At 49.3% G+C, this 23,048-nt stretch overlaps 1 protein-coding gene across 3 annotated transcripts in view; it reads right to left on the bottom strand.

The window, feature by feature from the left end:
* Positions 1-1,035: 1,035 nt before the first annotated feature.
* The window catches only part of ddhd2 (DDHD domain containing 2), a 33,628-nt gene continuing 11,615 nt past the window's right edge, over positions 1,036-23,048 (bottom strand). For all 3 annotated transcript variants that reach the window (XM_033013638.1, XM_033013637.1, XM_033013639.1), the window contains exons 5-17: positions 22,448-22,537; positions 21,004-21,214; positions 20,744-20,885; positions 17,349-17,557; positions 16,098-16,204; positions 14,580-14,672; positions 11,271-11,366; positions 8,872-9,039; positions 8,276-8,431; positions 6,085-6,187; positions 4,215-4,379; positions 2,221-2,419; positions 1,036-1,679 (exon numbers count right to left, since the gene is read on the bottom strand). In XM_033013638.1, the coding sequence (XP_032869529.1) occupies positions 1,598-1,679; positions 2,221-2,419; positions 4,215-4,379; positions 6,085-6,187; positions 8,276-8,431; positions 8,872-9,039; positions 11,271-11,366; positions 14,580-14,672; positions 16,098-16,204; positions 17,349-17,557; positions 20,744-20,885; positions 21,004-21,214; positions 22,448-22,537 (1,821 nt within the window). In that variant the 3' untranslated portion in view covers positions 1,036-1,597. The remainder of the gene's footprint in view (positions 1,680-2,220; positions 2,420-4,214; positions 4,380-6,084; positions 6,188-8,275; positions 8,432-8,871; positions 9,040-11,270; positions 11,367-14,579; positions 14,673-16,097; positions 16,205-17,348; positions 17,558-20,743; positions 20,886-21,003; positions 21,215-22,447; positions 22,538-23,048) is intronic.

The raw sequence follows: 23,048 nt of genomic DNA, 5'->3' as shown, positions 1-23,048 counted from the left end.
TTACACTCTTGTGAGACTGACCTGGAAATTCTTTGGAAATGTCAATTTCCAGACAGCATGCAACTCACAAACCAAATTAATTAGTTTTGGTGACTGGGAAGAATTTACTGGACAGCAAAAGACACAAAGTGCTGGAGTAACTAAATGGTCAGGGAACATCTCTGTGGAACATGGATAGGTGATGGTTTAGAGACTGAGGAAGCCTGATGAAGGGTCACTACTCAAAAATAAAAAAACATCTATCAATGTTCCCTAGAGATGATGCCGGAAGGGTTGAGTTACTCCAGCACTTTGTGTCTTGTTTGTAAACCAGCATCTGCAGTTCCTTCGGTGACCACCTTCCTAGAAACAGGAAAAAAAAAGGTGCAGTAGGCCATTCGGCCCTTCGAGCCAGCACCGCCATTCAATATGATCATGGCTGATCATCTAAAATCAGTATCCCGTTCCTGCTTTTCCCACCCATATCCCTTGATTCCTTTAGCCCCAAGAACTAAATCTAAATCTCTCTTGAAAACATCCATTGAATTGGCCACCACTGCCTTCTGTGGCAGAGAATTCCACAGATTCACAACTCTCTGGGTGAAAAAGGTTTTCTTTGAACTATTCTCTGGACTATTCTGTTTGACATCTCAACAGAGTGGGCGGGAAGGGAAGAGAGGGGTGAGTGAGAGGATGGTAGGGGGATGCTTTACCAACTTCACGGGGCTGTTGGTCGAGTTCTAACGTTGGTGTCCAAAACAACAGCAGACATGGTGAGGAACAATCTCAGCTCCAGCCTCCAGCATTGACAGGACACCCTCTGCTTGGACATTACAGTTGTGTTAGTTTATTGCTGGTGCGTGGATGAACGTACAACTGATCCATTCACAATCACTCCTAGCTCACATCCCCATCCCCCCTCACCATTTCCTTTCAGGTGATAAGGACAATTATAAAAAATGGGAGCTAAAAAAAATCTCAGATAACAAAGCAGTTTTGTCAAGCTCTGTATGTTGTGGCTCAGATAGAAAGTGGTGATTCAAATAAATACAAATATTTCCAATCTTAAATCCATACTCAGTTTAAAAGTGCATTTAGAATCCAAACTAGAAACGACAAATAGATTAGTCAATACCGACTGGTCCATGGTTACAGATCACGTGCCAAATTCCATTGCAAAATACACCCTTACTGATGCTGCAGTCCCCATCACCAACCAAAGTTAATCCCGTTAGTTGGATGCCAAGGCTGATTATAGTTGTGTGTGAGTTGCAAACAACTGTGCATCCCACCCCCCCTCCCTCCATCTATCCCCCAGTGCAGTCCTTGGAGAGGTTCCACTCCCTGCATCTGCTGGTTGCAAGAGTTCTGCACGGTTGCCTCGAAATCCGTACTTCAGTCAGGCAAGTGTTCCGACGCATTTGCCGACCAACCCTTTGCGGCGGGGAAGGTCAAGGAAGCGCTGGTCACCCCCCACACCCTCCGGGTTGGCAGCTTGACTTCACAAGTAGGGAAACAAAGTTCAAGTGGGGAACGGAGCAGGCGTGGTGTCGGACGTGCTGGAGACTCCAGTCTCCGCTGGTGCTGGTGCTGGTGCTGGTCCCGGTGCTGGTGCCGGTTAGTGCGGTGCCTGTTCAAGGCTGACACCGAGAGTCTGATAAATCTCCTTCAGAATTAGCAAGGCCGTGTCTTCCGATTCCCTACGGGTTAAAAACCACAGAGCCTTAAAAACTGGGAGGGTAGGAAATAAAACAAGCCCAATTGTTGGACAAACGATCAAAATAAAATCCACAAGAAACTGAAGGTCAACGCAAACCACATGTTCTGCTCAGTTATAGATATTCCTTTCATCTCTGGCCTTTGTCCAACCATCTATCTATCAAATGGCCCCTTTGCCCGTATCCACCTGTTATCACATTTTATCATTCCCTTCCTCTCTTCTAGCTTTCTCCATCCCTTTGCCCCTTATAATCAGTCTAAAGAAGGATCCTGACCCAAAACGTCACCTATCCATGTTCTCCCGGTTGCCGCTCAACCCACTGAGTTACTGTCTCTCTTGTCCCTTTTTTCACTTGCTGCATTGCTGGACTTAACATTGAACTCCCAGCCCTACAGCGAGTCTTTCACACAACTGCTACTTTAACACTGGCCCAAGACTTCATGACCAAGGCTGCCTCCACTCCTCGTGAACCCACACGCTCCCAACTGGAGACATCACCCTCCATCCCGCCCCCCCCTCACCAGTAGCAGAGGTGGCTCTGGAGAGCAAAGAGGTATTCGTTGAAGCTCTCGATGGGCTTCTCCTGCAGCACGTAGTCAATGCGGTGCCCGCCGTTCAGCATCCCGATCTTGACCTCCCTCTTCTCCTCCTCCTGCTCCCCCTCCTCTTCCTCCCCGCCGTGCTGCTGCACGGAGCTGCCTCCGTCCGTCTCCGACCGAGCTGAAGAACGACGACAGGGCGAGTGAGAAATGCGACGGGGCTCCGGGTCGCGCCAGTGCCGTTGGGCTGCAAGGGACTGGGAAGGGAGTGTCAGCGGGGGTGCTGAGGGGCGACGGAGGTGCAGAGCAGCCCCCACATGCTGGCCTGCGTCGCTGGGGGTCGCATGGGGAAACTGCAACCAGCGATCTAGAGCAACAGCTGGGGGGGGGGAGGGGGGGACAGTGGTGGAGTGACACAGTGGGGTTGTAGACAGCAATGGATGTTCAGTCAAGGACTGCACATAATAGAGGTGCAGGAACAGCCAAAGCTAGAATTGTGAACTAAACACAAAGTTTAATTTAGTTTAGAGGAACGTCTGATTGGGGAGGGGGGGGAACACATTGAAACTTACTTAATAATGAAAGGCCTATTTAGGGTGAATGTTTCCATTATGGGAGAGTCTAGGACCAGAGGGCACAGCCTCACGATAATAGGACGTACGTGTAGAATGGAGATGAGGTGGGATTTCTATAGCCGGAGGATGGTGAATCTGTGGAATTCATTGCCACAGACTATTATGGAGGCCATGCCATTGGGTATTGGATTGAGAGGAAAAAAATCAGCCAGGATTGGAATGGCAGAGACCTGATGGGCCAAATGGCTTAATTCTGCACCTATATGAACTTCTAAAGGTGAACCCTATCACCCCCTTCCTCCCTTATTATTGTTTCAGGATCCCAATAGAAAAGGGAACAATGAGCTGGAGTGCAAGTGACGTACCATGCCATGATGGTACGTGGTATACTTGGACAGGTACGTGGATATGACAGGGTGAGAGGGATATGGGCCAAACACAGGCAGGTGAGATGTGAATGGGATGTTGGGCAAGTTGGACCAAAGGGCCTGTTTCCACATTGTTAGACTCTACAAGGAACTGCAGGTGCTGGTTTACACAACGGAACACAAAGTGCTGGAGGAACTCAGCGGGTTAGGCAGCATCTCAGGAGAATGTGGATAAGTGACGTTTCAGGTCGGGACACTTCTATCGCCTATCGATGTTCTCTAGAGATGCTGTCTGAGCCGCTGAGTTACTCCAGCACTTAAGTGTCACAGTTTGTGTAAACCCGCACTTGAAGTTCCTTGGATCTACATCTTCCGCATGGATAATGGGCGGAGTGTCCGGATGATTCCTGGGAGCGAGCGAGCGGGCGGTGTTTGGGGCAGGGTGGGTGAGCTGGGGTTGTGGCGTGCGGGCGGTGTTTGGGGCAGGGTGGGTGAGCTGGGGTTGTGGCGAGCGGGCGGTGTTTGGGGCAGGGTGGGTGAGCTGGGGTTGTGGCTGGCGGGCGGTGTTTGGGGCAGGGTGGGTGAGCTGGGGTTGTGGCGTGCGGGCGGTGTTTGGGGCAGGGTGGGTGAGCTGGGGTTGTGGCTGGCAGGCGATGTTTGGGGCAGGGTGGGTGAGCTGGAGTTGTGGCGTGCGGGCGGTGTTTAGGGCAGGGTGGGTGAGCTGGGGTTGTGGCGTGCGGGCGGTGTTTGGGGCAGGGTGGGTGAGCTGGGGTTGTGGCGAGCGGGCGGTGTTTGGGGCAGGGTGGGTGAGCTGGGGTTGTGGCGTGCGGGCGGTGTTTGGGGCAGGGTGGGTGAGCTGGGGTTGTGGCATGCGGGCGGTGTTTGGGGCAGGGTGGGTGAGCTGGGGTTGTGGCATGCGGGCGGTGTTTGGGGCAGGGTGGGTGAGCTGGAGTTGTGGCGTGCGGGCGGTGTTTGGGGCAGGGTGGGTGAGCTGGAGTTGTGGCTGGCGGACGCCGCTGGCAGTAGGCCCCACCTGCGCTCTCTCTGGGCGCCGCCTGGCTGGCGGCTGCGGGCGGGTCAGGCAGCAGTTGGGCCACGGGCAGCTGGACCCGGGTGAAGGAGAGCCAGGCGTTGCGGAGCGAGCAGAACAGGCCGTTCTTCAGGTCCGAGCCCATCCGCGTCAAGCTGTCCTTCAGTTCTGTCGGCAAGCAAAGAGACCATGTGGAAAGCACGACGAAAACATAAACCAAGCCCAACGTACAAGTCCCAGCAGCGGGGGATGCCATTCAGCCCCTCCAGGCTGCTATCCCAATCACTACATTTATGACCAGTCCAAAGAAAGACACAACTCAAGCCAGTCGATGTCATAAGTGACAGGAGTACAATTCAATGTGGCTGATCTATCTCACCCTCCTAACCCCATACCCTCAGATACTTGTACTAATCAAGAATCTATCTATCTCTGCCGTAAAAATATCCACCGACTTGGCCTCCACAGCGTTCTGTGGCAAAGAATTCCAGATTCACCACCCTCTGACTAAAGGAAATTTCGCCTCATCTCCTTCTAAAAAAAACCGTCCTTTAATTCTGAGGCTGTGACCTCTAGTCCTCGACTCTCCCACAAGTGGAAACATCCTCTCCACATCCACTCAATCCAAGCCTTTCACTATTCTGTGTGTTTCAATGAGGGCCGTCCCCCCTCATTCTTCTAAACTCCAGCGAGTACAGGCCCAGTGCCGACAAACGCTCATCATATGTTAACCAACTCATTCCTGGGATCATTCTTGTAAATCCCCTCTGGACCCTCTCCAGAGCCAGCACATCCTTCCTCAGATATGGGGCCCAAATTTGCTCACAAAATCGGCATCGGGCAGGTGAGCCTCGGCAACCTGTAGAGTCGTGAGACGAGAGCGGACACCTCGAGCAGACGCAAGCTACAAATGGCAGCAATGGTCGATGTCCACCAATGTCCTTGTTTGGTCTCGTTTACAGACTGTCAAGGACTGCTGGCTCAGTAAACCCAACAAAAGGAGTTAGAAACAAAAGAACTGCAGATGCTGCTTTACAAAAAAGGACACAGAGTGCTGGAGTAACTCAGCGGGTCAAGCAGCATCTCTGGAGAACCTGGATTGGTGACGTTTCGTGTGGGGGATCCGTTTGGTAGTCTTAAGAAGGGTCCAGACTCAAATAGTTGCCCATCCATGCAGTCTAAAGAATCCTGACCCGAAACATCACCTTATCCATGTTCCCCAGAGATGCTGAATAGTGAAAGGCCTGGATAGAGTGGAAGTGGAGAGGATGTTTCCACTAATGGGAGTCTAGGACCAGAGGCGATGGGATGGAAATGAAAAGGAAACGAGGAGGTATTTCTTTAGTCAGAGGGTGGTGAATCTGTGGAATTCACTGCCACAGAGGGCTGCGGAAGCCAAGTAATTGGGCATTTTTAAAGGGAAGATTGACATTATGGATTAGTAAGGATGTCAAAGGCTCCAGGAGAATGGGGTTGCTGGAAAGATTCTATCAGCCATGATAGAATGGCGGAGCAGAGTCTGTGGGCCGAATGGCCTAATTCTGCTCCTATTACCAATTAACTTTATGTGGTCAGTAGCCAGTCATTGGAATCCATTGCCACAGACGGCTGTAGGGGCCAAGTCAATGGATGTAGTTAAGGCGGAGATTGATGGATTCTTGATTGGGTTACAGGGAGAAGGCAGGAGAATGAGGTTGAGAGGGAGGGGTAGATCAGCCATGATTGAATGGCGGAGTAGACTCGATTGGCCGAATGGTCTAATTCTGCTCCTATGACATATGAATTTTATTATGTGGTCATTGGGAAACATGGTGGAACTTTGGCTTGATCGAGAGGAGTGGTGTTTGGGTGTGATCTTGGACAGGTGCCTTACCCAGGTGCATCCTCTTCCTGCCCTTGTGATGGGGGATCAACATGGGCTCCAGTTCCACCTCTGGGACGATCATAGGTTCAAGTCTGTAAGCCACCGGGTCAAACTGTGGAGGACAAGGGACACACAAAAAAAATAAAAATAAAGGAGGAATTCACCACCAGAGAAACTCGAACCTTTAAAAAAAAAAAGTTTACTTTAGAGATACAGTGCAGAAATATGCCCTTCGGCCCACCGAGTCCGCGCCGACCAGCGATCCCCACACATGAACACTATCCTACACACACTAGGGACAATTTACATTCATACCAAGCCAATTAACATACAAACCTGTACGTCTTTGGAGTGTGGGAGGAAACTGGAGATTTCGGAGAAAATCACGGGGAGAGCGTACCAACTCCACACAGACAGCACCCTGTAGTCAGGATCGAACCTGGGTCACTGGAGGTGTAAGGTAGCAACTCTACCGCTGCTGCACCTTCCTTGGGCCAATTTCATTTGCAAAGCCTGCACGTTCAGGAAGGGACGAATCCTGTTTTGTTCAGTTTAGTTTATTGGCACGTGTACCGAGGTACAGTGAAAAGCTTTGTTGCGATCAGGAGACACATCATGCCAGAGGAAGCCTCTGATGAGCCAAGTTGGTTTAGGAGTCGGATTCATGCCACACAGAAACAGGACCTCTGGTGCACCAAGTCACCACCAGCCCATCAAGTACCGACTCACATTAATCCCACCTATTCTCCCCATCGACTGCAATTCTAATCATTCACCCACATAGGAGGGACAACGACAACAGCTAATGTATGTAAACCAGCACAGTGGTGCAGCGTGTGGTAGAGTTGCAGCCTCACAGCGCCAGAGACCCGGGTTCGATCCTGACTACGGGTGCTGTCTGGTCAGAGTTTGCCCATTCTCCCAGGGACCATGTGGGTTTTCTCCAGGTGCTCTGGTTTCCTCACACGATGTTGAGGTTTTTAGGTTCATTGGCTTCTGTAAATTGCCTCCAAAGAGTAGGATAGAACTAGTGTACAGGGTGATTGTTGGTCAATGTGGACTCGGTGGGCCCCGTTTCCACACTGTTTTACTAAACTGACCTGCATTGTATTGCATCTTTCTATAACCTATCCAGCTGCATGGCTTTGCGATGTGGGAGGAAACTGGGGCATTTAGAAGGGATCTTACACGGTCACAAAGAGAGCGTGCAGACTCCACACCACTAGCACCCGAGGCCAGGATTGAACCTAGGTTTCTGACACTGAGGCAGCAGCTCTATTGGGGCTGCCATCGTACCACCACTTATCCAATAAGGGAAGCCAGCACCAGATTGCTCAATCATTTTCTACCCAGTTCAATAGTGTTTATATATATTTTTATATATTCCTTTGTTCGTAAGTTCACAAGTGATAGGAGCAGAATTAGACCATTCGGCACAACAAGTCTACTCCACCATTCAATCATGGCTGATCTATCTCTCCCTCTCAACCCCATTCTCCTGCCTTCTCCCCATAACCCCCGACACCCGTACTAGTCAAGAATCTATCAATCTCTGCCTTAAGAATATCCACTGACTTGCCCTCCACGTCCTTCTGTGGCAAGGAATCCCACAGATTCACCACCCTCTGACTAAGGAAATTCCTCCTCATCTCATTCCTGAAGGTACGTCCTTTTATTCTGAGGCTCTGAATTCTGGTCCTCGTCTCTCCCACTAGTGGCAACTCCACATCCTGTCCACATCCACTCTATCCAGGCCTGCGTGTGAAAGAGAATGAGGAACCAAAACGTCCTCTCATCAACCCAATGTGTTTTCTTTTGTGACCCAGCGTCTGCTGTTTATCCCCGTGGTAAACCTGGTCGCAGTTTAGACAGGTCTGAAGGAGGGTTTCTGCCCGAAACGTTGCCAATTTCCTTCACTTCTGCTGAGTTTCTCCAGCACTTTTGTCTACCCGCAGTTTAGACACATTCCCACGTAGGGCTAACGGAATCAAGGGATATGTGGGAAAAAAGCAGGAACCGGGGTACTGATTTTGGATGATCAGCCATGATCATATTGAATGGCGATGCTGGCTCGAAGGGCCGAATGGCCTACTCCTGCAACTATTTTCTATGTTTCTGTGTTATATCTGCCGTTATATCCAATATCGGTGATTCCGCTACTCTCTATCGTTCTGGCCGCGATGGTGGAGCAGATACCTACGGGGTGGTAGATGTTGAAGAATCTCCGGCACGTCGGGAACTTGTAGTTGGGATCAATCCTCTTCAGGCCCCGGACCGTCAGGAACATTCCGATGGGAGAACCAAAGGCAAAGAAGATCTCGGGCTCGAAGCGGAGATGTGGATAATTTACCATGACCTTTAGAAGGGGAGGGGGGCGAGGGGGGATTAAAAGAAAAAGAATGAATAAATAAATGGTGAAGATAAGTTTGGAAGTTTACGGAGAAGGTCTGTGACTGGATCAAGTGACTTGGTCTGGTGGAGCTCCGAGCATAAACGACGGGCTGAATTTTAATTTAGTTTAGTTTAAAACTTCAGTTTGATTGAGGTACTGTCTGAAGAGGGGTCCAGACCCGAAACGTCAGCCATCCATTTCTCCAGAGATGCTGCCTGGCCCGCTGAGTTACTCCAGCACTCTGTACTTTTTTTGTACAGCAGCACCTGCAGTTCTTTTGCTTCTAAATCCGTGCGTTGGGTTTACTGACCAGCATAGCTGCTTATTGTCCGCTATAAACAAGACCAAGCAAGGACTGGTGGACATCGGCTCGAGATGTTGGCTCCCGGCCTGCCGCAGCTCACCTGCCCGATGCCGATATCCACTGGCTTGTCGTTGAGGGGAGCCAGGCCTCTGGTGGTCAGGGGGCTCCGCGACTGCTCGCCAGCGCCCCCTTCCTGCCGGGGCATGCTGGCTCTCCCTGGGATGGCCCTCACCACCGGCTCGCCCATCTGCTCCTCCTCCCGGCGTTCCTGCCAAAGACAAGACACATACACAGACTAGAAACAGAGAGAGAGGAAATAGCTGCTGGAGTAGGCCACTAGGCCTCTCGTGCCAGCACCGCCATTCAATATGATCATGGCTGATCATCCAAAATCAATACCCCGTTCCTGCTTTCTCCCCATATTCCGTTAGCCCCAAGAGCTATATCTAACTCTCTCTTGAAGCCTTCCAGTGAATTGGCCTCCACTGCCTACTGTGGCAGAGAATCCCACAAATAGCAACGAAGGGCACTAGAGGAAACCCACACACATGCGACACGGATAAGATTTGGGTGACAGAAGTTTGAAGCCGGTAGGCGGCGCGACTCTCGTCAGCAGCGGCCTCTGCAGTCCGTCTGCGTTTTTATTATTTTATGTCTATGTTTTTATGTAGTTTTTGTTATTTTTTGTTGGGGTATGTGTGTGGGGGGGTGGGGGTGGTGTGGGGGGGTTGGGGGTAACTTAAATCTCTCCCTGCACGGGAGACCCGACCTTTTCTTTGTCGGGTCTCCGTTGTCGTTGGGGTTGCAACGAGGAGCGGCCTCCAACAGGAAGACCGGGCGGGGGCTGTGGTGCCGACTACTCACCTCACCGCCACGGGGCTAGCCGAGTCCAGAGCGGGTGGAGCTGTGGTGGACGCTGCTGCGACCCGACCCCCGGAGATTCGGTGGCTGCAACTGTGGGTCTGGCGGACGGCGGCACCGGGAGCCCGCGGGTCCCTGGAAGGAGACCGCTTTTCGGGGCTTCCGCAGCGGCGACTTCTCCCGCCCGAGTTGCGGGGTTGAAGAGCACCTGGAGCGGGGCTTTACACCACCGCCCCGCGCGGCTTGGAATGGCGGCGGGTCTCTGCGAGCGCACGCCGGGGGCTCTAACACCAAGACCCGGTGTGCGACCTTGCATCACCCGGCGTGGCTTTAATGGCCACGGGACAATCGCCATCGCCCGCCGGGGGCTTTGACTTTGACTTTGACTCTGACATCGGGGGGGAGAGTGCAGTGGAGAGAGAAGTTTTTTTGGCCTTCCATCACAGCAATGTGATGGATGTTTATGTAAATTATGTTGTGTCTTGGGTCTATTTGTTTGTAATGTATGGCTGCAGAAACGGCATTTCGTTTGGACCTCAAGGAGTCCAAATGACAATAAATTGAATTGTATTGTATTGTATTGTGAGGTGGAGTCATACAGTGTGGAACGGCCTCGACCACGCTGACCATCATGCCCCATTTACACTAGTCCCATATGCCTGGGTTTGGCCCACATCACTCTAAAACTTGCGTCAACTCAAACATCACCCCCTTTTGGAAAATTAAAAAACATATATTTATTTTATCGGAAGCAATTGTACAAAAAACCTGACAATGTTACAACTTTGATTTTAACATTTTCCAAACAGAACATTAAATTGAAAAGAGGAGGAGGAGAAGGGAGAGAGAAAAGAAAGAAAGAAGAGAGAGGAGATTTATCCATCGACCCACCCATGCGTCCGCTCACCCAGCCTATGATCAGTTTCCAATTTGTGTTCAACCATTGTGTTGCACAAGAAATTCAATAAAAGGAGCCCATATTTTTAAAAATTGGTCCAGTTTATCATTCAAGACAAGCCTAATTCACTCTAGATGTAGTGTAGCCGTCATTTCTGTAATCCACATCTTCACTGGAGGGACTGCAGTCTTTTTCCAGAATTTAAGTATAGTTTTTTTTGCTGATATTAGACCGTAATTGAGAAAGAGTCGTTGAGAGACCGTTAGATTGCTACATGCCTCTGATATTCCCAGTATTATCAATTTTGGGTCTGACTAATGGGATTTTCAGTGTTTTGGAGATGACGCTGAATACTTCCGTCCAAAATCTTTCTATTTTCCCATTTTGGAAAGTTAACCAATTTACAGGGGAGAGGAGCACAGCACAAAAATAATCCCAGTGGCCCAACTTGTCCATGCTCACCAAGATTCCTCATCCAAGTTAGTCCCATTTGCTCACAATTGATCCATGTCCCTCTAAGCCATTCCCATCCATGTACCTGTCACAATGTATTTTGAATGTTATTACTGTATCTGCCTCAACTACCTCCTCTGGCATCTCCCGCTGGTTGGCTCAGTGCTTACATTGTGCATCTTGGACTATCAAGCACCTCATGTACATGAAACATTCCTGCCAACCACACTTTACACAGAGATTCAGCACGGCACACTGCCACCGAGTCATCGACCAGCATGGCTTACCTGGCCAGGGGCCAACTTCTTTGCCAAACTAAGGATTTTCTTCCTTGGTCCCAGAGGAATCCCCAATTCCTTCAGATCAGCATCGGAACACAACACCTGGCAAGGGGAAAACATTTGTTTTACATATTGCTATGAGAATACAGGGTGACTTGGACAGGCTGGGGGAGTGGGCAGATGCATGGCAGATAAAGTTTAATGCGGATAAATGTGAGGTTATCCACTTTGGTAGGAAAAACAGGAGGGCAGATTACTATAAATGGCGTCAAGTTGGGAAAAGGGGAAGTACAACGGGATCTGGAGGTCCTTGTACATCAGTCTATGAAAGTAAGCATGCAGGTACAGTAGGCAGCGAATGGCATGTTGGCCTTTATAACAAGAGGAATCGAATATAGGAGCAAAGAGGTCCTTCTGCAGTTGTACAGAGCCCTAGTGAGACCACACCTGGAGTATTGTGTGCAGTTTTGGTCCCCTAATTTGAGGAAGGACATTCTTGCTATTGAGGGAGTGCAGCGTAGGTTTACAAGGTTAATTTAACAGAAAGGAACTGCAGATGCTGGTTTACGCCAAAGAATCCGTCCGTAGATGCTGCCTGGCCTGCTGAGTTACTCCAGGTTTTGTTCAGGATTCCAGCATCTGCAGTCCCTCCTGTCTCCATCTGGGGCGTCACGGTGGCTCAGCGGTAGAGTTGCCGCCTTACAGCGCCGGAGACCCGGGTTCCAACCTGACTACGGGTGCTTGTCTGTACCCGAAACCTGCGTGGGTTTTCTCCGGGATCTCTAGTTTTCTCCCACACTCCAAAGACGTACAGGTTTGGAGGTTAATTGGATCGGTTTAAATTGTAAATTTCCGCTAGTGTGTAGGATAGTGCTAGCGTACAGGGATCGCTGGTCTGCGCGGACTCGGTGGCCTGAACGCCCAGTTTCCGCGCTGAATCTCTAGACTTCAAATTCCTGGGCGTGCATATTTCCGAAGATCTCTCCTGGTCCCAGAACACTGATGCAATCATAAAGAAAGCACATCAGCGCCTCTACTTCCAGAGAAGATTACAGAGAGCCGGTATGTCAAGGAGGACTCTCTCAAACTTCTACAGGTGCACAGTAGAGCATGCTGACCGGTTGCATCGTGGCTTGGTTCGGCAACCTGAACGTCCAGGAACGGAAAAGGCTGCAAAAAGTTATAAACACTGCCCAGTCCATCATCGGCTCTGACCACCCTACCATCGAGGGGATCTATCGCAGTCGCTGCCTCAAAAAGGCTGCCAGCATCATCAAGGACCCACACCATCCTGGCCACAAATTAATCTCTCTGCTGCGATCAGGTAGAAGGTACAGGAGCCTGAAAGCTGCAACATCCAGGTTCAGGAATAGCTGCTTCCCCACAGTCATCAGGCTATTAAACACAACTTCAAACAAACTATGAACTATAACAGCCTATTGCACTTTATCTGTTTAGTTGTGTGTGTATATATATATATATATATATATATTCTATGGTATAAAGTCACACTGATGTGATCTGTATTTATGCCTAAAATAGTCTGTTTTTGCTGCAACAAGCAAGAATTTCAATGTCCTATCTGGGACACATGTCAATAAACTCTTGACTTGACTAAATGATGCTAAACTAATACCCGAGTGGATAGAAAGGAACTGCAGATGCTGGTATACAACGAAGATAGACACAAAGTGCCGGAGTAACTCCGTAGGTCAGGGGGCATCTCTTAACGCAGCACTTTGTGTCTTTTCCTGGCAAGTGAGAGGTGGATAAAATACATCGCCCTTCAGCGATGATTTTTTGTTTCGCCTGACGTCATATGAAGTTGTTTCCACTTCTTAAACTTCTGGCTAATGATCAGGTGGGGTTAAATCTTTGGCGTACTAAAGACGGATGGTCTGTTGTTGCATTTACCGATTTAGTCTCCAAATCAGTGAAGATTTCATCAAAAGCGTGCTGTAAACTGTGTGCCTCACGGGAGTTTGTCGGCAGCGCTTTCAGCAGCCGTGTCGGTCACTGAACCACTAATCCCTACACACGAGGGACAATTTACAATCTTCCCCGATTAACCTTCAAACCTGTACATCTTTGGAGTGTGGGAGGAAACTGGAGATCGTGGAGAAAACCCAGGCAGGTCACGGGGAGAACGTGCAAACTCCGTACAGACAGCACCTGTAGTAAGGATCGACCCCGAGTCACTGGCGCTGTGAGGCAGCAACTCTACCGCTGCGCCACCGTGCCGCCCCTGCCTATCACTGGCTTTGGCCCGCCTCCATCTCTCTTCTAGCTTTCCTCCCCCCACCTTACTTCAAGCAGTCTGAAGAAGGTTCCCCACCCGAAACATCACCTATCCATGTTCTCCGGAGATGCTTGTGTTTAAGAAGGAACTGCAGATGCTGGAAAATCGAAGGTAGACAAAAGTGCTGGTGAAACTCAGCGGGTGCAGCAGCATCTATGGAGCGAAGGAAATAGGCAACGTTTCGGGACGAAACGTTGCCTATTTCCTTCGCTCCATAGATGCTGCTGCTCCCGCTGAGTTTCTCCAGCACTTTTGTCCACCTTCTCCGGAGATGACCCCAGACCCGCTGAGTTACTCCAACTCTGTGTCTTTTGTGAAATGCAAACCAGCATCATGCAGTTTCTTGTGTCTACACCAGCTGGTGGGATTATTATTTAAATATAAAGGGGAAAAACAAGGTCAAAGTGCTGATTTATTGATTGAATATAGACACAAAGTGCTGGAATAACTCAGTGGGACAGGCAGCAGCATCATAGAAACATAGAAAATAGGTGCAGGAGTAGGCCATTCGGCCCTTCGAGCCTGCACCGCCATTCAATATGATCATGGCTGACCATCCAACTCAGTATCCTGTACCTGCCTTCTCTCCATACCCCCTGATCCCTTTAGCCACAAGAGCCACATCTAACTCCCTCTTAAATATAGCCAATGAACTGGCCTCAACTACCTTCTGTGGCAGAGAATTCCACAGATTCATCACTCTCTGTGTGAAAAATGTTTTCCTCATCTCGGTCCTAAAAGATTTCCCCCTTATCCTTAAACTGTGACCCCTTGTTCTGGACTTCCCCAACATCGGGAACAATCTTCCTGCATCTAGCCTGTCTAACCCCTTAAGAATTTTGTACGTTTCTATAAGATCCCCCCTCAATCTTCTAAATTCTAGCGAGTACAAACCCAGTCTATCCAGTCTTTCTTCATATGTAAGTCCTGACATCCCAGGAATCAGTCTGGTGAATCTTCTATGTACTCCCTCTATGGCAAGAATGTCTTTCCTCAGATTTTCAGACAGATCTTACCAGCGAGTCGAAATCCAACCTCTCCCTTTCCAGGACGCTGTGGAACTCGGATAACCCGTGCGTTTTCAGAGCTTCTTCCAAGCTTCTCACGTTCTGTGGCGTTCAACGGGAAAGAGAGAAACAAAAAACTTCAGCTGCGGGCAAGCTCTTGGCAAACAACCTCCACCCCGAACGCGGACCAAAGATACGGGCCGGCTGCAACTTAGTGTTGGGGACTTGGAGATTCCTCTAGGACCAAGGAGCTGGGGGCAGCATCAGCTCCAGCTGTGGAGCCATCTCATTCACACTCAATTCCCAGAGGTTTATGGGCGGGGTACGTGCAGAGAGGGTACGTGGTGAAATGGGTGAACTGCTGGATCAGAGATAGCCTTGGCGTCATGTTCGGCAAAGACATTGTGGGCTGAAGGGCCTGCTCTTGCGACTACATGGCATGCATGTTCCACATGGCTTGCTGTATATACTGATAGAATTTAGGAGATTGATCTTATAGAAACTTACAAAATTCTTAAGGGGTTGGACAGGCTAGATGCAGGAAGATTGTTCCCGATGTTGGGGAAGTCCAGGGCAAGGGGTCACAGCTTAAGGATAAGGGGGAAATCCTTTAGGACCGCGATGAGAAAAACATTTTTCACACAGAGTGGTGAATCTCTGGAACTCTCTGCCACAGAAGGTAGTTGAGGCCAGTCCAATGGCTATATTTAAGAGGTAGTTAGATGTGGCCCTTGTGGCTAAAGGGATCAGCGGGTATGGAGAGAAGGCAGGTACGGGATACTGAGTTGGATGATCAGCCATGATCATATTGAATGGCGGTGCAGGCTCGAAGGGCTGAATGGCCTACTCCTGCACCTATTTTCTATGTTTCTATGATGCTACGTGCAACTCGAGTCTGGGACACAGAGATCTAGACTGTCGCTCCTGAAACTTTGCCTATCCATGTTCTCCAGAGATGCTGCCTGACCAGCTGAGTTACTCCAGCACTCTCTGTCCTTTTTTTGTAAACCAGTATCTGCAGTTCTTTGTGTCATCAAAAATATTGGACAAGTATCTCTAAAAGTAAAAGTAAACTTAAAATAAAGACTTTGACTGGAGATTGGTCATCCCATTCCCAATCCAACCCATTTATTGTCCGCACACTGTGCTCTTGGGAATTTAAACCTCATCCTTGGGAAATTAAATCTCATCCCAGTTCCCAAAATACTGACATAAATAATTCATTTTAAGAATAAGGGGGAGGGCATTTACAAATGAGGAAAAACACATTTTCAGCCAGAGTTGTGAATCTGTGGGATTCTCTACCACAGAGGGCAGTGGAGGCCAATTCACTGGATGTTTTCAAGAGAGAGTTAGAGATAGCCTAGGGCTAACAGAATCAAGGGATATGGGAAGAAAGCAGAAGCGGGGTACTGAGTTGGATGATCAGCCATGATCATATTGAATGGTGTTGCTGGCTCAAAGGGCCGAATGGCCTACTCCTGCACCTATTTTCTATGCTTCTATCCTTGGAATACCAGGAAGTACCTTAGTGCGGGAATGGCAATTCCCATTTGGAAGTGATTGCCTTGGTGCTGGTTCTTTGGAGCTGGGATCTACCTGGTTTGTCAGTATGTCGAAGAGAATCAAGGAACCTGAGGAGAAGAACACACATTTAGTTTCGTTTAGAGACAGCACGGAAACAAGCCCTTCGGCCAACAAAGTCCACGAGACCTTCGATCATCTGTTCACGCTAATTCTACATTATCCCAGTTTCCCATCCACTCCTACACACTCGGGACAATCTACAGAGGCAATTTAACCTACAAACCCGCACGTCTTTGGGATGTGGGAGGAAACTGGAGCAGTCATTAGATAAGGCATGGGAGCAGAATTAGGCAATTCCGCCCATCAGGTCTACTCCACCATTCAATTATGGCCGATCTATTTTTCCCTATCAACCCCGTTCTCCTGCCTTCTCCCCAGCGCAGGTCACAGGAAGAACATGCAAACTCTGCACCTGATCACATTGAATGGTGGTGCTGGCCCGACGGGCCGAATGGCCTACTCCTGCACCTATTGTCTATCGTAACAAAAAACAAATACTAGAGGACATAGCTTGAAGGTGGGACGGCCAATGTTTATAGGAAGGAAGACAGACACAAAATGCTGGAGTAACTCAGCGGGTCAGGCGGCATCAATGGAGAAAAGGAATAGGTGCCGTTTCGGGTTGGAAACCTTCTTCCGACTGAACGATAGAGAAGACCAGGACAACACAGGGCCGGTAACAGATGACCTCAGGAAGGGTGGAGTCCACAATGGCCCATTTGTTGGCTGGGGGGGGGGGGGGGGGGGAAGATGTGCTAATGACAGGGATATAGGGATGCAAACAGTGGAACTAGTAGGACAAATAGGGTGGAGGAAGGAAAGCAGGAGTTATTTGAAAGTCGAGAAATCAACGTTTAAAGGCGACTTACGGGGCAAGTTTTTGTAAAGATACCGTGTGGCGAGTGTGTTGAACACGCTGCCGGCGGTGATGAACGAGGCAGATATGATAGCGGGATTTAAGAGACTTTTGGATAAGCACATGGATATGCAGGGAGTGGAGGGATATGGCTTATGTGCAGACAGATAATGTGTTGGTATCATGTTCAGCACAGACATTGTGGGCAGAAGGGCCAGTTCCTGTGCTGTAAATAGACCCTGCATGCTGGAGTAACATCAATGGGTCCTGACGTTTGGGGTCGAGGATTGCTCTATACCCAATGCCCTCTGGGCTGACCAACATTGCTACTTTACCAAGACTGTGGCCCGTCACCGACACGCCTCCGCTGAAGTGGGGATTGCGTTGCTGGAAGAGGGCGAGGAGGTGGTTCATCTCACTGGCGACCGTGTCCACGATGGTCTGGCAGTAGGTGGGGCTGTTGTAGAAGAAGAGGTCGAGCAGGGTCTCGTTGGTGAAGTGCCGCAGGCGTCCGATGCTCGGCAGCGTGATCCTCCGGATGTCCCTGGTGGGAGGAAGCGAGAGAGGGAGTCAGGGCGGGACCAGGGACAATGGCACCAGCATATTAATTGGGGGCATTGTGAGCAGTTGTGGGCCACAGATCTGAGCAAGGATTTTATTATTTATCACACCGAGGATTACGAGTGCCTGGAAAACACTGCTGAGGGTGGTGGTTGTAGCAGATATAATAGTGCATTTAATATACTATTGCATAAGCAAATGGATCTGCGGAGGATTGAGGGATCTGGATAATATGTGGGTAGATAAGAGCTGGTCATGGTGATATGTTCAGCACAGATGATGTGGGCCGAAGGGCCTGTTCTTGTGCTGTAATATTCTATGTTAACCCCCCCACTGTTGCCTCAACCTACCCAACAATAGACAATAGATGCAGGAGTAGGCCATTCGGCCCTTCGAGCCAGCACCGCCATTCAATGTGATCATGGCTGATCATCCACAATCAGTACCCCTGTTCCTGCCTTCTCCCCATATCCCCCGACTCCACTATCTTTAAGAGCCCTATCGAACTCTCTCTTGAAAGCATCCAAAGAATTGTCCTCCACTGCCTTCCGAGGCAGAGAATTCCACAGACTCACAACCCTCTGTGTGAAAACCTTTTTCCTCATCTCCGTTCTAAATGGCTTACCCCTTATTCTGTGGCCCCTGGTTCTGGACTCCCCCAACATCGGGAACATGTTTCCTGCCTCTAGCGTGCCCAAACCCTTAATAATCTTATTTGTTTCAATGCAAATGTACTCGGGGCTAGAATCTCCACAGCCCTCTTGAATATAGAACTCCAAGGATTCACTGCCCTGTGTGAGTGAAGACATTTCCCTCTTAACCCTAAATGGCCTGATCCGTTTTTTTGTTCTGCAGATGGCACAGTGGCACAGTGTTAGAGCTACTGCCTTACAGCGCCAGAGACCCGGGTTCGATCCTGGCTACGGGTGCTTGTCTTATACGGAGTTTGTTCGTTCTCCCCGTGACCTACGTGGGTTTTCTCCGAGATCTTTGGTTTCCTCCCACACTCCAAAGACCTACTGGTTTGCAGGTTAATTGGTTTGGTGAAAATGTAAAATTGCCCCCAGTGTGTAGAGGATAGTGTTAGTGAGCGGGGATCGCTGGTCGGCGCGGACTCAGTGGGACGAAGGACGGTTTCCGCGCTGCATCTCGAAATTGAAAAACAAAACGGACCGTAATCTCTGGTTCCCCACAACCCAGTCAGGGTTCCACCCTCCCTTCTGCCACCGAGTCAAGGCAATGAAGAATATTGTGCATTTCTATGCTAACTGACGAGGTTTGGTTAGGGTAGAGTCCCACTGGCTCTACTCCCCCCCCCCCCCATACACCTTCTCCAAGTGGGTGGCTTGGGTTGATGGGGTGGGATGGGTGAGGGGGGGGTGAGAGAGTCTCTGCCTCTCAACCTGTGCAGAATAAGCTAACGTTGGCAGATCTACAACCACCACTGAGAGGAGGCGTGGACACGCATGTGTCCAGCCACCCGCTCCGTACCCGAGCACGATAGAACTGGAACTCTGAGAGCACAACAATGCATGCAGAATGTACCTGATGCAGACAACAGGTTACCTGGAAGCATGCACAAACATGCAGCAAATATTCACCTGCATGCAATTCCCACGTACACGCACGCAGTTTCTAACTTAATTTAAATTATTTTCAAATGATTAAGACGCAGAACTATTTCTCACTTATATTGGGGTATTTTCATCAACCTGTACACACAGACACAGGGTTATACAGTGTATATAGTATGGGATATGTTCATAAGTCATAGGAGCAGAATTAAGCCATTCGGCCCATCGTGTCTACTCTGCCACTCAATCACGGCTGATCTATCTTTCTCTCTCAATCCCATTCATCCGCCTTCTCCCCATAACCTTCAACCCTCTTACCAATCAAGAACCTGTCAATCTCTACTTAAAAATACCCATTAACTTGGCCATCACAGCCTTCTGTGGCAATGAATGAATTCCACAGATTCACCATCCTGACTAAAGAAATTCCTCCTCATCTCTTTCCGAAAAGACCGTCCTTTATTTCTGAGGATGTGACCTCTAGTCCTAGACACTCCCACTAGTGGAAACATCCTCTCCACATACACTCTATCCAAGCCTTTCATTATTCTGTATGTTTCAATGAGGTCCCCCCTCCTTCTTCAAACTCTAGTGAGTACAGGCCCAGTGCTGGCAAAGGCTGTGCCCTCTGGTCCTAGACTCTTCCATGTAGAAACATCCTCTCCACATTCATTCAAGCCATTCGGCCCAAACACTCCATGCTGTGGTTATATTCAACACAAGCCTCCTTCATGTTAGCCCTTCATTGCGAGCTAATGACGTGTTGACCTTCATTGCGAGAGGATTTGAGTATGGGAGCAAGGAGGTCCTACTGCAGTTGTACAGGGCCCTGGTAAGACCGCACCTGGAGTATTGTGTGCAATTTTGGTCTCCTAATTTGAGGAAGGACATTATTGCTATTGAGGGAGTGCAGCGTAAGTACACAAGGTTAATTCCCGGGATGACAGGACTGGCATATGATGAAAGAATGGGTCAGCTGAGCTTGTATTCACTGGAATTTAGGAGGATGAGAGGGGATCTTATAGAAACATATACATTTCTTGGATTGGACAGGCTATATGCAGGAAAAATGTTCCCAATGTTGGGGAGTCCAGAACCAGGGATCACAGTTTAAGAATAAAGGGTAGGCCATTTAGGACTGAGTTGAGGTAAAATGTTTTCACCCAGAGTGTTGTGAATTTGTGGAATTCTCTGCCACAGAAGGCAGTGGAGGCCAATTCACTGCATGTTTTCAGGAGAGAGTTGGATTTAGCTCTTAGGGCGAATGGAATCAGGAGATATGGGGTAAAAGCAGAAACGGGGTACTGATTTTGGATGATCAGCCATGATCGTATTGAATGGCTCGAAGCACCTATTTTCTATGTTTCCATCCAAATCAATATAAAATAGCGTTCTATTTCCTGTGTCTTCACGCACACGAGCTTTTCACTGTACCTTGGTACAGCTGACAATACATTAACTAACTAACTAACTCACACACCCGCGCGAGTGAACAAGCACAAATACAGGACGTACAGGGTACAAGGCCGCAAGCAATGGATGCATACAGCGTGCAGACACACATTATTTAGTGTATCGGAAATGTAGACACTCACTCATCCACCCCGGTTGCCTCTCCATGCAAAGTGCAGTACCAATTGACTGGCAGAAACTCCACGCGACCAACCTTCTGTTCATCCTGTGCCTTCTTGAAGTGCGTTTGCAGCAGGTTGAGGGAAGCGTTCCGAAAATCATTCACTGCGGAGAAGGGGAGAATGGGCTTTTAAAAAAAAAAAAAAAATCGGCAACCTGCAGCCCAGGTGGGCAGAAGGCAAAGGTGTCCTTTGAGCATGTTGTGTCTAAGGACAAGACTCACCGCATTGAATGATGCTACGGAATCGAATGTCACACGCCGGTCCGATTCCGTGCACCATGAAGACCAAGTGATCCACCTTCACCGGTTCACCGGCGTAGATGTCCCCGTACGTCTGCTCCGTGCCCCTCTTCACCGCCCAGGGCTTGCTCTGCTCCGCCGAGGCCGAGCCCCACTCGTCCAGCAAGCCAGAGGGTTGGAAATGCATCATGAGCTGAGGCGGTGGGGCCAGAGATCGAGAGAGAGGGAGGGGGAGAGGGGGGAGGGGGAGATGGGGGAGGGGGGAGAAAAGCAAAACACAAGTTACCACAACAACAAATAATACATGTGCCCCACAAGGGCGGCACAGTGGCGCAGCTGCGAGAGCCTTCTAATATTTAAAATAAAAGGGTTTACTTCGAGGAGTTATCCCTGGTCTTAAGGACTTGTTTTCTTGTTTTAAGACTCCATGAAGGGGCATAAGCTGATAAGTTTCACACAGAGAGTTGTGAGTCTGTGGAATTCTCTGCCTCAGAGGGCGACGGAGGCCGGTTCTCTGGAAACTGTCAAGAGAGAGCTAGATAGGGCTCTTAAAGATAGCTGAGTCAGGGATATGGGGAGAAGGCAGGAACGGGGCACTGATTGGGGATGATCAGCCATGATCACACTGAATGGCGGCGCTGGCTCGAAGGGCCGAATGGCCTACTCCTGCACCTATTGTCTAAATGATAGGAGTAGAATTAGGCCAACCGGCCCATCAAGTCTACTCCGCTACTCAATCATCGCTGATCTAACTCTCCCTCTCAACCCCATTCTCCTGCCTTCTCCCCACAACCTCTGACACCAATACTAACCAAGAATTTATCTACCTCTGCTTAAATATATCCACTGGCATGTCCTCCACAGCCTTCTGTGGGAAAATAATCCAGATTCACCACCCTCTGACTAATGATATTTCTCCTCATCTCCTTCCTAAAATAACGTCCTTCAATTCTGAGGCTATGACCTCTAGTCCTAGACTCTCCCATTGGTGGAAACATCCTCTCCACATCCACCCTATCCAGCCCTTTCGCTGTTCTGTATGTTTCAATGAGGCCCCCCCCCCTCCCCCCTCATTCTTCTAAACTCCAGCGAGTACAGGCCCAAACTCCACATCATTTGTTAACCTACTCATTCCTGGGATCATTCTTGTAAACCTCCTCTGGACCCTCTCCACAGCCAGCACATCCTTCCTCAGAAATGGTGCCCAAAATTGTTTGCAATATTCCAGATACGGCCTGACCAGCGCCTCAGCAACTACTAACAACTCTGTACTTAGAGGCCTCCTTCCAATGTTTCAATTAGTGGGTCAGCAAGGCGTCCTAATCCGAGCGTAGCCACAGCACAAGGCACTCGAATGTCACTTGAAAATCCCGGCTTTGCCTCAACGCTACGTGAGGGCCCACGGCCGCTGCGGTCGGTCGGTCACCTTTGGGTTGTGCAGGATAATGACTTCTCCCGTGGAGAACTCCACCCTCCGGTTCCATTCGTTCGTTAGCACCGCCTCCTTGAACGAATTCTGTGGAGAGTCAAGAATTTCCATCAGGCTGGGACCGAGGAACCTTATCGTCAAACAGCACTTTAAATTATTTACAGACTGCAGACGTTATTGAAACATATAAGATTATTAAGGGTTTGGACACGCTAGAGGCAGGAAACATGTTCCCGATGTTGGGGGAGTCCAGAACCAGGGGCCACAGTTTAAGAATAAGGAGTAAGCCATTTAGAACGGAGACGAAGAAACACTTTTTCTCACAGAGAGTGAGGAGTCTGTGGAATTCTCTGCCTCAGAGGGCGGTGGAGGCAGGTTCTATGGATACTTTCAAGAGAGAGCTAGATAGGGCTCTTAAAAATCAGGGGATTATGGGGAGAACACAGGAACAGGGTACTGATTATGGATGATCAGCCATGATCACATTAAATGGCGGTGCTGGCTCGAAGGGACGAATGGCCTACTCCTGCTATTATTATTCCTGCTACTCCTACTACTATTGTCTATTGTCTATTACTGGCTTGTCCAATAGTCACTG

This window comes from Amblyraja radiata, chromosome 39, assembly GCF_010909765.2.
Source record: "Amblyraja radiata isolate CabotCenter1 chromosome 39, sAmbRad1.1.pri, whole genome shotgun sequence".
Classification (NCBI taxonomy): Eukaryota; Metazoa; Chordata; class Chondrichthyes; order Rajiformes; family Rajidae; genus Amblyraja; species Amblyraja radiata.
This window is presented reverse-complemented; position numbering and strand designations above follow the sequence as displayed.